The sequence below is a fragment of the Aquarana catesbeiana genome, linkage group LG01, assembly GCF_042186555.1.
Source record: "Aquarana catesbeiana isolate 2022-GZ linkage group LG01, ASM4218655v1, whole genome shotgun sequence".
Taxonomy (NCBI): domain Eukaryota; kingdom Metazoa; phylum Chordata; class Amphibia; order Anura; family Ranidae; genus Aquarana; species Aquarana catesbeiana.
In genome coordinates this window covers 697,658,912-697,674,697 of record NC_133324.1, presented here as the reverse complement: position 1 = coordinate 697,674,697, position 15,786 = coordinate 697,658,912, and the positions used below count along the sequence as shown (strand labels likewise).

Below are 15,786 nucleotides of genomic sequence, written 5' to 3'. Positions count from 1 at the left end.
CCTGCTAAGCGTACCAAAAATGTGGTGTTCATGTTGCTTCCTGGGAACTGAACGGAAATCATAAACCACTTTATCTTCCTTCTGTTAACCCCCCCATGTAATGGAGATGTAGAGAGGGAGACATGTTTTTCACAAGATTATTAGGTAAAAATAAGAGAAAAAATTGAAAAAAACGAATGCAGCCCCCATATCGAAGGACTGGTGAGCTGCAATGTGTTACATTTTTGTTTTTAAGTAATAGGAAGTTTTAACTGCCCCTGCTCACTCTTCCCATACCATTAATATCCTTCATTATAGACCTCAGATTGGCAGGTGTAAGCATGACTTACACCTAACTGATACCATCTTCCACCAAGCCAACAGGCCTCACAGTACCATACATATGAAGCCTTTTCTGCACAGGCCCTAATGGAGAAAACTTCTATTTGCAAGTCTAATGGGTGACTGTTTCCCCAGTAGAGTTGTTTAGGTCATACTCTCTGGCTCTCATGCTCAGTCAAGGATGCTGTTGCTGTACAGTGTAGGCCACAACTCTTGGTCCAGGTCACCTGCTGATCTGGGATCTGTAGCAGCGCTATTAATGGCATGTGGGGGGAAGTTGGGGTAAAAATGTGTGTAGCTGCCCTAAATTGTTCCAAACATTATTAAATGCTTTAATTCCCATCGCCGTTTTCCTTTGGAGAGTTTTCTCTTTATATCTTAATTCACATGTAGTGAAGGGAGTTGGGGTCATCAGGCAGACAGCAAAAAAAATCCACAGAGGTTGCAACCTTTTTGCGATATGCTCAAAGATGAGGCTGTGGCTGTCCCCATCAAATAGAACTCCTGTCACTAGGACAGGAAGTAATGGGGACACAGCAATAAACCCCTAAATACCCTTCCCCACTTTATCCAGAGGAAGCAAAGTAAAAAAAAAAAAATTTACTGATTTGCTATAAACTGTAAACTTATGCACAGAGACTAGAAGGAAGGATGTTTTGTGCATTGCAGCCAAACAGATGTAAAATAAAAAGTGTTAAATGCCAAAAGAAAACATCACATTTGTCATTTAACTATTCTTTGTGCTATTCAACAGCTTGAAAAAATGATTGCTGAGTTACAGGAAAAAAGTACCAGACTTCAGAAGCGTCTTGACCAAGCGGAGGAACAAGCAGTGCACGCATCAAAACAGGTTATAACAAAGATTTACTTTATTTATTCTAACGCTGTCATGTATGGAGACTAAAAAGGAGCTCTGATATATAAATAATTTAAAAACATAAAGTGAACAGCTCAGCGTAGTCATTTTTGGCAAATCTTTGACTAGGGCGAGAGTAAGCCTGGGACAAAGGTAGTAAAATTTAAGTAAGCAAAAAAAAAAATTTCAATGAGAATGAAGATGGCCAAAAAGTTAGAGGGGTTTTTAAACTAGGCGATGGGGGGGAGGGTCCAGAGACAGTGATAGCCAGCGCGGAAGATACTCCAGAGGGTAGTATTGGGGGCATTAGTGGTAGGTTAACCAAAGCACAAAAACGCAAGGTGAGTATAGTAGCAAGTCCAAGTTGCAATCTTGAAACACCCAATACGAGGACAATATGCGACCGGTCTAAACTATGTGGCATGTTCACCAATGCCAGGAGCCTGGCGGACAAGATGGGTGAACTAGAGATACTGTTGTACAAGGAGGATTTGGATTTTGTGGGAATTTCAGAGACCTGGTTCAACAGCTCTCATGATTGGCTGGCAAACATTCAAGGGTATACCCTATACCGCAAGGATAGAGAGGGTAAAAAAGGGGGAGGGGTATGCCTATATATCAAGAATAATGTACAAGTGAATGTGAGAGATGACATCACTGAGGGGGCTAGGGAGGAGGTGGAATCTTTATGGGTAGAGCTCCAAAGGGATGAATCTAAGGGGAAAATAATACTGGGAGTATGCTATAGGCCCCCTAACCTGAGGGAGGAAGTGGAGACGGATCTCCTATCACAAATTGGATTAGCAGCAAGGATGGGAAGTGTTATCATAATGGGGGATTTTAATTATCCAGACATAGACTGGGCGGAGGGAACCGCGCATTCATTTAAGGCTCGCCAGTTCCTTAATGTCTTGCAGGACAATTTTATGGGTCAGATGGTAGACGCACCAACTAGAAATAAAACATTACTAGATCTACTGATTACCAACAATACAGACCTGATAACAGATGTGGAAATACGGGGCAATTTAGGTAACAGCGATCACAGGTCAATTAGTTTCAGTATAAATCACACAAATATGAGACATGAAGGGAACACAAAGACACTGAATTTCAAAAGAGCCAACTTCCCTAAACTACAAACCTGGCTAAAAGGCATAAATTGGGATAAAATATTAGGAACAAAGAATACAGAGGAGAGATGGGTTTGCTTTAAGAGCATATTAAATAAGGGCATTAGCCAATGTATCCCATTGGGTAATAAATTTAAAAGAGCGAACAAACATCCTGGATGGCTTAACTCCAATGTAAAAATGCATATAAAAGCAAAGGAGAAGGCCTTCAAAAAATACAAGGTGGAGGGATCATCCACAGCATTCAGAATTTATAAAGAATGCAATAAGAAATGTAAGGGTGCAATTAGGATGGCTAAGATAGAACATGAAAGACACATAGCGGAGGAGAGCAAAAAAAATCCCAAGAAATTCTTTAAGTATGTAAACAGTAAAAAAGGGAGGACAGACCATATTGGCCCCATAAAGAATGAGGAAGGACATCTGGTTACAAAGGATGGGGAGATGGCAGAGGTATTGAATTTATTCTTCTCAGTCTTCACGAGTGAATCGGGGGGCTTCAGTAACCAAAACTGCAGTGTTTATCCTCATGACACAACACAGGAAGCACCTACATGGTTAACAGAGGACGGAATTAAAATTAGACTTGAGAAACTTAACATTAATAAATCACCGGGACCAGATGGCTTGCATCCGAGGGTACTTGGGGAACTCAGTCAGGTGATTGCCAGACCGTTGTTCCTAATTTTTACAGACAGTCTATTGACTGGAATGGTACCAGCTGATTGGAGAAAAGCCAATGTAGCACCAATATTTAAAAAGGGCCCAAAAAACATCCCTGGGAATTACAGACCAGTTAGCCTAACATCAATAGTATGTAAACTCTTGGAGGGGATGATAAGGGACTATATACAAGATTTTAGTAATAAGAATGATATCATTAGCAGTAATCAGCATGTATTCATGAAGAATCGTTCTTGCCAAACCAATCTATTAACCTTCTATGAGGAGGTGAGTTGCCATCTAGATAAAGGAAGGCCCGTAGACGTGGTGTATCTGGATTTTGCAAAAGCATTTGACACAGTTCCCCATAAACGTTTACTGTACAAAATAAGGTGCGTTGGCATGGACCATAGGGTGAGTACATGGATTGAAAACTGGCTACAAGGGCGTGTTCAGAGGGTGGTGATAAATGGGGAGTACTCAGAATGGTCAGGGGTGGGTAGTGGGGTCCCCCAGGGGTCTGTGCTGGGACCAATCCTATTTAATTTGTTCATAAACGACCTGGAGGATGGGAAAAACAGTTCCATCTCTGTATTTGCAGACGATACTAAGCTAAGCAGGGCAATAACTTCTCCGCAGGATGTGGAAATCTTGCAAAAAGACCTGAACAAATTAATGGGGTGGGCGACTACATGGCAAATGAGGTTCAATGTAGAAAAATGTAAAATAATGCATTTGGGTGTCAAAAATATGAATGCAATCTATACACTGGGGGGAGAACCTCTGGGGGAATCTAGGATGGAAAAGGACTTGGGGGTCCTAGTGGATGATAGGCTCAGCAATGGCATGCAATGCCAAGCTGCTGCTAATAAAGCAAACAGAATATTGGCATGCATTAAAAGGGGGATCAACTGCAGAGATAAAACGATAATTCTCCCGCTCTACAAGACTCTGGTCCGCCCGCACCTGGAGTATGCTGTCCAGTTCTGGGCACCAGTCCTCAGGAGGGACGTACTGGAAATGGAGCGAGTACAAAGAAGGGCAACAAAGCTAATAAAGGGTCTGGAGGATCTTGGTTATGAGGAAAGGTTGCGAGCACTGAACTTATTCTCTCTGGAGAAGAGACGCTTGAGAGGGGATATGATTTCAATTTACAAATACTGTACTGGTGACCCCACAATAGGGATAAAACTTTTTCGCAGAAGAGAGTTTAATAAGACTCGCGGCCACTCATTACAATTAGAAGAAAAGAGGTTTAACCTTAAACTACGTAGAGGGTTCTTTACTGTAAGAGCGGCAAGGATGTGGAATTCCCTTCCACAGGCGGTGGTCTCAGCGGGGAGCATTGATAGCTTCAAGAAACTATTAGATAATCACCTGAATGACCGCAATATACAGGGATATGTAATTTAATACTGACACATAATCACACACATAGGTTGGACTTGATGGACTTGTGTCTTTTTTCAACCTCACCTACTATGTAACTATGTAACTATAGCCCCACATTATATTTGGACCCCATCAGACTGCTGATTTTGTACGTGCTGGTTCTTGTCCTCAGCTTTGTGCACATGATGAACTGGGATGTGAAGAAGTGGCCCTGGACTTTGGGAAGTGGTAAATTACATTTCTACTGAACTTTTAAAGCCAAACTCCAGACAGATACAAAACTAATGCAGCTTTGTGATCATTAATAAATCCTTAGAATGTGTTTTTTAAATACAATCCATTTAAGTACCTTAATTTGACTTTGTTATCGGCTTCTTGAAATCCCCTGTACAGTTCAGAGACAGAGAGGGAGCAGCAGCACATTTACAGTAATCAGTCAGTGGTGCTGTATTGCAAGGGGCATGCTGATAGGAAGAGAGATGAACTCATCAGTGCACTACTGTTTTCGCTGTCTACTTAAAGGATGGGGATTGGTAGGAGACTTGTAATGAAAGTGAAATAGTAGCAGACAAAGAACAGACCTCCTCCCTTGCCAGGCAGAAATGTCCTGTGTGGTAGAGTTGTACAAATCTGAGAAAATGGGTGGAGTGGATAGAAATATAAATCCTTTTGGAAGCTTAAATCGGTTCTCATATATGAATTTCATCTTTGTATTTAGCTGTTTGTCTTTAAAAAAGAAGGAAAGGCTATATAACAAAGGAAGGTTAAAATGCTGCTTGTGCTCTCCCATTACTAATGCTGCATAGCTAGGAGCGACAAACTTTTTGCATCTCTGGGCATGGATAAAAGGTGGGTGTGGCCAAAAGTGAGTGTTTCTTTCCGGTCTATAGCTCATAGTGTGCCACCTTTCCACCTTTATATAGACTAAAAAGGGCCTAGAGGTGCACTGAAGAGATTGTGGAAGTAAAGCTGAACTGAGGCCAGCAAGTGTCAGGGCCAGTGAATTTTACAAGGGCTATGGAGACCTCCTTGTTCTATTCCTGGCTTCCCTTTATTCTCACTGTCTGACTGAGGGGGCCCTACCTGACTCCATGAGTCATGTTTATGTAGTTCTAATTTATAAGTCATTGAAGGATCCATCCTTTTGATGCCTCCAACAGGCCTATTGCTCTCTTAAATGGCGATTTTAAGATTTTGACAAAACTCATTACCTGGTGTCTACAGCCCATACTGCCCACGATCATAGACTCGGACCAAACTGGGTTCATGGCTGGCAGAGCCACAGATGTGAACTTGCGTAGATTATACACTAAAATTCATGCTCCACATCTTAATGAAGGCTCCCGGGTTGTGGCCTCATTGGACATAGAAAAGGCCTTTGACACTGTGGAATGGCCTTTTTTCGTGGGAGGTGCTTCACAGAATGTGTTTCTTGTTGATTTTCATTAAGTGGTTACAGGTCTTATGGCCCTCCACACTTCTCCAAATATCAAATATAAGTAGCCCTGTACGCGGATGACCTCTTACTGTTCCTAAATGATGCTGGACCCTCCCTGCAAGGTGCCCTACAGATATTAAATTCTTTCTCATCTGAAAATGAAAATTCTCTCAATGCTTACATATTTATTTAGACATTCCCCTCAATGGATCCCTAGATCATTCTTTGCAAGACTTTCAAAATTCTTTTATTTAGATACTCCCGGGCTCCCTATAATTTGACTCCTCTGTTGCTCACCACCATCTGAGCTTGGGGGGCTGGTCTGAGATGGGAGCATTACCCCAGGGTAGCAATTACTCCAAATGCCCCCTATGGCTGAACCCCAACCTCCCCCAGTTCTGTAAATTACCAGAACCCATCGTATGGACTAAACATAATATTGATTAGTTTCCCAAATTGTCACCAAGCAGGCATTATCTCCCCTGTCCTTTTACTTACCTTAACCTTTAACCTACCTAGATCACATCATTTACATTATTATTATTATCATTTTCGTTATGCTGGTGGTGTGGCGCGGTTGAGGGGGTATATTTCACACATATTCTGGACCTGTTCACTCATTGTCACACTCTGGGAAGAGGTAGTGGCCTTGTTGAATTCCATTATTTCCAACCCCTTGCAACCATCGATGTCTGTAAGTCTGCTGGGACTGGTGGAGGATCTTCTGCCCACAGTGGCGGAGCGGACACTAGCCAATCTCACATTATTTTAAGCTAGAAAAGCCATTGTCCTGCATTAGAAAAAAACCACCCCCTCTACGCTTCCATTTTGGAAACAACTGGTCAACAGCTTACCACTTTATAAAGACACCAAACTAACAGGGGATGCCCCCGCAAATATGATAAGGTTTGGGCTAAATGGCTAAACATCTTCCCAAGTCCGTAAGTTTTGTATCAAAATGCCTACTCTCATATAGATTACACAGTGCTGATGCCATCATGTTCTGTTAATGTTGCATTTTTATATTTGATTTGCCTAATTCCTTTGTTTTTGTGGTGACGGGAAGGAGCCATACCATATATACAACTGTTGTCACTCTCTTCTATAGATTGTAGATCTATATTTCTCATAACATCAGAGATACAGAGATATGACCCTTTGAGGATAAAAGTTTCAGGGCCAGTAATGATAACTCCCAGTATGTGTCAGTACCAGCAATGATAACCTCTAGCAAAGTGTCAGGACAAGCAATAACCTCAAGTCGGTGGTGGTGGTGGTGGTGGTGGTGGTGGTGGTGGTGGTGGGGGTAGTTAAGTATAGTAATTCAACGGCCTCAGAGAAGCCAGCAGTCAAGCACTCTGTTCCATGCCAGCACCACAAGCTCTTTAAGACCACTTCCCCTTTGCACATAAGCAACTGCTTTTCACATATCTATCTGCCAATGAGGACCGTACTGGCAATCCTGACTCCCAGCAGCCTCCGAGTACAATAAACTAGATGTCGGGAGCGCTCTGCATACCACAAATTCCTGTATATATCTCCAAAGCTTAAAGTGTTAGTTTCTCTTTTTTCTTCTCTTCTGGACTGTTGCACCAGGCTGAGTGGATGGTGAAACTGCACATACCTGCATGGGAGATACAGTTTCACCATCCATGCAGCCCGGTGTAACAGTCCTGAAGTTTGAAAACTGCATTGTTCTTTTTTTTCTTTCCCTAGGGGCACCAATATGGATCAGAGATTCTGATTGGTCAGCATAGTCACGTGCCATTCTGTTTGGGCAGAAAGTCATGTTGCAGCCTTGTCAAATATACATATCCTAGGCAAGAAAAATTAGCAGGCCTCAAGGTCTGGACTCCAGAGAGTGGTCTCTTCACCCCCAAGGTTTTTTGAGACCTCTGTTGGAAGTTGGGGATCCAGGGAATGCTCTGACCTGCGCAGTAGAAGTCCTGGTGATTCTGTGGAATAAGTTAAACCTGATCGTTGCCTTTCTTCCTCTAAAACTTCATCCTCGTCTACCTGTTGAGATGGAGATGAAGGGAATTCAGATGATTCTCATTGCTTCAAACTGACTAAGGCAATCTCCACCCTCATCAGGTTTCTAGACTGTCCGTGGGCCCTCCAAGACCTGGATCTTCTGTCCTTGGGAAGGATTTACTACCCTGCTTATTGGTTGTAGACTTTAATGACCTAGCTAATGAGGCCTAATTCCTGAAGGGTAGGAGCCTCCCTAGTTGGGTTATGCCTATGCTCTTTTAAGCAAGGAAGTTTATACCTTGCAAAGTCAACCACTGCACCTGGAAAGCGTATTTCTTGTGGTGCGAAACCCAGAAATTCTCCCCTGGGAAGTACTATATGGGAAAAGCTAATTTCAGCCCTAGCGATCCTCATTCAGAGACCGCTTGCCTCTCACTCCCTTGTGAAGGCGTTTGTACAGGGTGTTGCCTACATTGTTTCTCCTTTACTTTCCCCAGTGACTTCATGGGAGTGCAACCTAGTTCTTTCAGCCCTTCAAAAACTATAAGGATATTCCACCTATCCTTACTCACAAGGTTGCGTTTCTCATCACCATCACTTCTGTGAGGCGAATTTCTGCGTTGGTGGCCCTAACCTGTAAAGAATCCATTTGGCAGCTTTAACCTGTAAAGAATACATTCTTGTGCTACACAAAGATAAGGTTGTTTTGAGACTTAAGGCTTCTTTTCTTCCCAAAAGTGATCTCTTCCTTTGACCTTAACCATGACATTATTTTACTATCTCTCTGTCCTGATGTTATATATCCTAAAATAATTCCCTCTAGTCCCTGGATGCTGTACTTGCTGTTTGAGTTTATCTCTTAGCTAAGTTTTTAGTTCCTGAAGGTCCCCATATGCTTTTCGTTCCACTTTCACTAGGTGGATTAGTGAGCTCACATTTAAGCTTATGACCTCAGAAGTTTCCCCCTTTCAGAGCACACTCCTCTAGATCAGTCAGTGCTTTGTAGGCATTTCATCTGTTGCTCAGATTGCAAGCCTGCCACCTTATCTTCTATTCACACGTTAAGTTATACCAAGTGGATGTTCAGACCTCAGCTTATAAGCTTTGGATGAAAGGTTCTTCAGGCAGTTCTGTAGTCTTCCTCAAGCCACCTTTTGTTAACCTACTGTTTTTCCTTGCAGGTCTGTTAGCCTTTTCTTTGCTGTTGCAAAGAAAAGGCTAACATCCCAATATTTCAGAATAGTATTCTGTGTCCTGTAATGTATGACTAAGAAAATAGGGTTTTTATCTTAACCGTATATTCATTTTCTTGGAGTGCATTCCCTCTGTTCTTATCGTTCACTCCTATCAATGCTTGCTATCAAACTGTGGCATATTGGTAGTGTGGGGAGTTATTCTGGGCTGTCCTTACAGGTTTGCTTTGCCAGTGTCTAACTCTTCTAAAGATTGTGTTATGTTTAGTAATTCATTTTAACTGCTTGTTTTTGTTTCTTCAAATTTTATTTGTGGCAATATTATTTTTCCAAAAACCAACATACCTTTTTTTTTAAATTACTGTGTTGATTGCATCTGTTACTAGGACAGGAATTGAGGGGTAACAGGAACACAGAAAGCAATACAACTGTTCAGAGATTCTAACCCTTCTTTACTCGTGTTGTGAAAATGTGCAGTAGAAAATGAATACGAAGAAAAATTGCCAAAACGTCACACTTGAAGTACAGTATGTTAAAATGTCAACCATACGGCGATGTCTCTAAAGGTTCTGACCAACTGAGGAATCACGTTGAAAGATTGTTTTATGCTTAGAATGTATATAATTCTTGCTAATACTTGCTAATTAACACTTTCCAATTACAGAAAGACATGCTGTAATACAAATGGCAGAATCATGCAGATACTAATTATAACAATTTATCTAATTATTTTGATTAACAAAATGATGGCTCATTATGTGAAGTATAAAAAGTCAGCCTACCTTTAATTAATGCTTTGCATTGTGGTATGTGAAATGGCAGAACTCAAAATAATTTTTTTCTAATTGACCTTGCTCAGGTTTAGGAGCATCCTGGTAGTTTAGAAGAGGATTCAGGGGGAAAACAGTCATGAACAGGCACCTTCTGATGACTGGTTTTATTTATTTACTTATTTTCATGACCTACTGATCACTAATGGGCAGCTGTAATAATCTGAATCACTACTCTTAGAAGGATTTAAGCAGCCAACATAGCTGAAGACAAACAGCACATAGACATAAGGGAAAAAAATGTATGCATCGCTTATAAAACAATGAAAATACGTAAATAGCATTTCTGAAAAATGTCCAGCACGTGAAAAAATAGATAAGTACCAAAAAAGTCCAGTGATCGTAAACAATGTCCGTAACTAGATGAAAGCTAGTAATTAACCATGCAAATCAATAAAAATCAATAAGTGAAAGAAATCTTGTAAGGAGACTTTGTGAAGAAACTGCCACCAATTGGTTGAAGGCTTACCAGAAGGGTTGGACTTGAAAAAGGCCTATACTTCTCAAGTCAAAAAGGCTTGGGTGTCATAACATCATGGTTCACTCACATCACTCACATGTCAATCGGAGAAAATCGCATATTTGATGGCACAATAGTGATGGCGGCACCTCTCACGTGTGCTTTATATAGAAGAGATGTGGCTCCAAATTGAATTGAATTTGCACCCATCGGAAGTTCCGGTCACACGAGCATCACTTCCGGTCCGGAACAAATAATTATAAAGGCCCACCAGTAAATTTGCAAGCATTAGTAAAATGAATTAGTAAAAAAGCAGCCAGAAACGAGGATCGCATTAAATAACACGAGTGTCTCAATATCGCTTCCAGTTAAACCAGAAGCTAGCACGCACCAACCCTTACTCGGGTCCTGCCGTCGTTACTTCCAGGAAAAAATGGAAGTGATGGCGTTTCAAGCCTCGATCCTAACAGAGCGCCCGAGACCTAATGACAGCACGACAGGACGTAGACGTGTCGCACCCGTCAACCAATAGGAGGGTCCCAAGAATAAAGAAGGCCGGAAATAAGCTAATAACAATGGATAGAGTTTTAACCATGTTCATAGAGACTTGCCACACAATGTTATCAGCATAAGCAACGGCTAATAATGGAACATCGCATTCATATGGTAGTGATACTGGGCAAATGTAAAAAGACCATAATGACAACATTCGGGCCAATTCAAAGATGAAGACACATCTTAGACAGATAAATGGTGCACATCAAAAATGACAATTATGAGGAGAGTGCTTAGAATCCCCTTATACAGAAAAATACATAATTAGAATAAATGCGAATGGAAGGTTAATATACCATATGCAAAATATGATTAAGATAAATAATATTCCCATAAAGGTGCACAATAGGAAGGCTTGAGATAAAAGGGGTCCACTGTAGGTCTTATGCCTTATTAATAAAAACATTTATGTCCAACTCCACATTAATACCAAGTGGGGAGTGGGACTGTAACTGGTAAATCCAGAAAGTTTCCAATCCGGAAGTGACAACAGCAGGACCCGAGTAAGACTTGGTGTGTGCTAGCTTCATTTTACTAATGCTTGCGAATTAATTTATATTTAAGCCACTGTGTTGCTGTATACTGAGCATTGTGTGGGCCTTTATAATTATTTATTCCGGACCGGAAGTGACGCTCGTGTGACCGGAACTTCCAGTGGGTGCCAATTCAATTCAGTTTGGAGCCACATCACTCCTATATAAAGTGCACTGGTGATGGTGGTCACTTATACCCCAGATGAAGTCTGTTTATATGAAACGCATCGGGAGAGGTGCCGCCATCACTATTGTGCCATCAAATATGCAATTTTTTTTCCAATTGACATGTGAGTGTTCTCAATTTTTATTCTTTTTAATAAATGTACTTGAAACGTTATTACACTATGTGGATCCCCTTTTTAGTCTTTGGGTGTATCGTGTGAGCTGACTTTTACCTCCCTGAGTGTCCCCATTCTGGCCGTTCAAACATCTGATGTCTATCTGAATACCTATTGATGCCCCAAGTTATACCAAGTTATCGGTGTTGATGCTATCGGGATTGTCGATGGTCTTCCATCAACCATGATGTTATGACACCCAAGCCTTTTTGACTTGAGAGGTATAGGCCTTTTTCAAGTCCAACCCTTCTGGTAAGCCTTCAACCAATTGGTGGCAGTTTCTTCACAAGATCTCCTTTCAAGATTTCTTTCACTTATTGATTTTTGTTGATTTGCATTGTTAATTACTAGTTTTCATCTAGTTACGGACATTGTTTACGATCACTGGACTTTTTTCGTCTTTATCTATTTTTTCACGTGGTGGACATTTTTTATAAATGCTATTTATGTATTTTCATTGTTTTATAAGCGCTGCATACATTTTTTTTCCCTTAATACTTTATTGATGATTATTTACTTTATTACCTTTATAAGAAAACTCTGCAGTTTGTTCAGTTTTGCCCTACTTAAGCAGTTGGTTGTTTTTCAACAAAAAGATCAGACTGTAGCCTGGTTAGCCTGCATGGAGACCTTACAGCCCAGCACTGAGCTAACATTTCTGCTTGGATAGAATGAAAATACAGCTTACAGAATAACAGAACGAAACTGCCCATGAGCATTCTGGCTATGCTATTGAAGTGCAGTTTGATCTTCTTTGCCTTCCCTAGTTCCTCCCTCCTTATCAACATGTTAATGAAATAAAAAAAATAAAAAACTGTTTCCGCTGGCTTGCCTACTTCCCATAGTGCATCCTGGTGCCATCTCTACCCAAGTAAGCAACGCACATGCACCCTCGCCATCCACCTGATGTAAAAGAAAACATGATGCATCAGACCAAGCCACCTTCATCTATTTCTCAGTGGTCCAGTTCTGATGCTCATATGCCCATTGTAGACGCTTTGGCCATGGAACAAGTCAGCTTGGGCACCCTGACCAGTCTGTGGCTACGCAGCCCCAAACACAACAAACTGCATTGCACTGTGTGTTCTGATACTTTTCTATTTGAACCAGCACTTTCTTTTTCAGCAGTTTGAGTTACAGTAGCTCTTCTATTGGGTCGGGCTATATGGGCCAGCCTTTGCTCCCGAAGTGCATCAATGACTCTTTTGCCAGTTTTCTTTCCTTGGACCACTTTTAGTAGGCCCTGACCATTGAACAACACTCAAATTCTTATGCTTGACCATCCTTTCTGCTTTTAACACATCAACTTCAGGGACAATATGTTCACTTGTTGCCAAATATATCCCACCTACTTTCAGATGCCATTGTAACAAGATAATCAGTGTTATCACTTTACTTGTCAGTAGTGATAATGTTGTGGCTGCTCCTACTTTGATAACATAACTTTTTCATATGCTATGATATGATTAACTGCATTCATCTATTCTCTGATAGAAGGAGTTATAACTTGCATCCATCTCTTAGCAATTTGCTTTCGAGCCTGAAAAGGTGTTTTTTGCAAAAAGATCTTTACATGTTCTGACCAGTCTTCATCATTCAATACTCCCAACAAACATAATTCAGGGGTACAAGGCACTGGTCTTTTAATCATTTTAGATAAATGTTTGTATTACTTGACTCCAATATCTCATTACCTCCATACATGACCAAATCAAATGGCAGAAATCTGCTTCATCTTGATGACATCGCAAACATTCTGATGTTGACCTTCTAACTATTTCATATCGTCTAATAGGGCTAACATATCTAGTGCATTACTGTATATACAATTGTGTCATCTTGTTATCTATTGGCGATACCAACAAATGCGAGGAGCATATCTCCTCCCATTTCTTCCCTTATAATTTATTATGAAAGCTTGCTTCTTTAATAATTTAGGTCAGCCAATAACGGGTATCACTTGAACTCTGAACTTTCTGCAATAATTGATTGTTGACATGGTACAATTCTCTAATACTGTATGAAATTCATGCAAGTTTATAATGTATTTGTATTTATTTTTCAGCTTAATCTTGTTGTTTCCCAGAGGAGAAAAGCTGCTCACAAACTGGACCTGGGAAATATCTAAAAATATCCACACGTTGGATATAATTGGGATTATATAACCTGCAGTGCCAGCGAAGGGGAACATGAAATTGATGGCTTCTTGTCTGCAGCTGAATGGACAGCGATGAACACTCAAACTGGAAATGTGAATGTTTTCAATTATAATGGGGACTTATGATTTGATAGTTTTTTTAGTTTTTTACTCCAAATTGCTTATGTTAAAAAATGTTTTATAAAATTAAGCACGTTTATTAACAGTTTGTTCAGTCATGTAATTAATATATTTAAAAATATATTTTTTTTATACATGGAGAAATGCATTCTGCCTTTTGTTTTTATTTGTAGATTTATCTTTCTATATAGCACCATCATATTTAATTGCATTCTTTTTAATATACAGTAAAAATATTGTTATTTCATACCGAACTAAGGGGAAAGAAGTTTTGAGGGTCCTGCTCATTGGAGATATATACATTGCAAGGATAGGGCTGCTGTCTGGTCGCTAAGGCTCAAGGCATCACATTCTTAGATGAGGACTAGGGGTGTGCATCTGCTTCACTGTCAGGATGTGGACACAAAACAAAACCTGTAGTGAGAGACCATTCAGGCTTCCATTGCTGACATCTATTAAAAATGCAAGTTGTCACACTGATTCTGTGGTTTCAATGCTTTCTGAGGCACAGACTTGGAAAACGTATGCAGATCAAGCCATCTAACATTCTAACCTGCATGCTTTTTACATGCCAGTAGCTTGGACAGTAATGCAAGCCAGGAACAGTCAAGCAGCTAGCATTTTTATGAAGAGGTCAGCAATACATCCTTTATATTAGCCTCATTGCAAGTGTTTTCCCAGATGGCCCTGGAAGGGGACAGCACCGTAATAATGGTATTGGCCAACATCATTGTGACAGCTATTAGCTGCAGCACTAGGCCTGGGTTGACACTGATGTGGTGCAAGTTGAATCTGTTTTGCAATGCGATTTCAAGGAGCATCTCTAGTTAATGCGGTTCAGAAGCAATTCTAATGTGTTTTTTTTTTTTTTTTTTATGGGGTTTGGATACAGTCAGTCTCTCTCTCTCCTGACATGAACTAGAGATGAGAGATATGGAACAAAGCAAAGACTTGCAGAAAACCCAATAGTATTGTGGTATCTTAGGACAGATAAATGATCTGCATGCAATTTCCATTCAAGTCTATGTAGCTACAAATTGCACTGCACTGTAATAAACTCACACGGGACCCTTTTTAAAATCTCATCAGAATCACACTGCATATATGTGAAAGGCCTCCATGTTATTTCACTTGCCATGCAATTCCATACATTCTGGAGCACATCAGATATTGCATCAGTGTGAACCAGGGTTTATAGAGGAACTGAACTCTGTGTCCAATAATAATGCAGGGAGAAGTTAAAAGGCTAGTTGCCAGCATTGCCTGTGGTCATCCTGCAACAAATCTTTACCCCATTACTGGCTTAAGCTTAGTACATACGATCGGTTTATTTTCTTTCAACCCAGCAGGGTGAACAAAAATAAAAACCAGGAGCTCGCTATACTAACTATGCAATGTTAGTACAGCGATCTCCCCTGCTGTGCTATTGTGCTCTGACGGGGCCCCCGCCAGAATTTACAGCAATTGGCTGCCAGCGCTGATCAGATGCTGGTTTTCCAGCATGCCCGTTCGGCCAGCTTCTGTTGGACAGGCTGGCGTAGACACGTGCGGAATGTCAGAAGGTTTCTGTTGTACCGGCTAATATTCGGCCTGTGTGTGCCAGGTTTTATCATGCCTTGTTTTGCACCCTGTGTGGAGATGACCATCGTGCTAGAGGCAGAGTTTTATCTTCAAATGGGACAGCCTCCAGGAAGGAGAACAGTGGGCAGCACAGTAGTGACATAACCACACCTGACTCTAAATCTCCTGAAACTAGCAATCAAGAAATAGAAGTGCCTTGTATGCACACTGAAGATACTCTGTATGTGCCTATGCACAC

General features: G+C 40.8%; 1 protein-coding gene across 1 annotated transcript in view; it reads left to right on the top strand.

The window, feature by feature from the left end:
- The window catches only part of SCLT1 (sodium channel and clathrin linker 1), a 238,260-nt gene extending 224,149 nt beyond the window's left edge, over positions 1-14,111 (top strand). Inside the window, exons 21-22 of the mRNA XM_073603794.1 lie at positions 1,076-1,171; positions 13,755-14,111. Of these exons, the coding sequence (XP_073459895.1) occupies positions 1,076-1,171; positions 13,755-13,817 (159 nt within the window). The 3' untranslated portion in view covers positions 13,818-14,111. The remainder of the gene's footprint in view (positions 1-1,075; positions 1,172-13,754) is intronic.
- Positions 14,112-15,786: the final 1,675 nt, after the last annotated feature.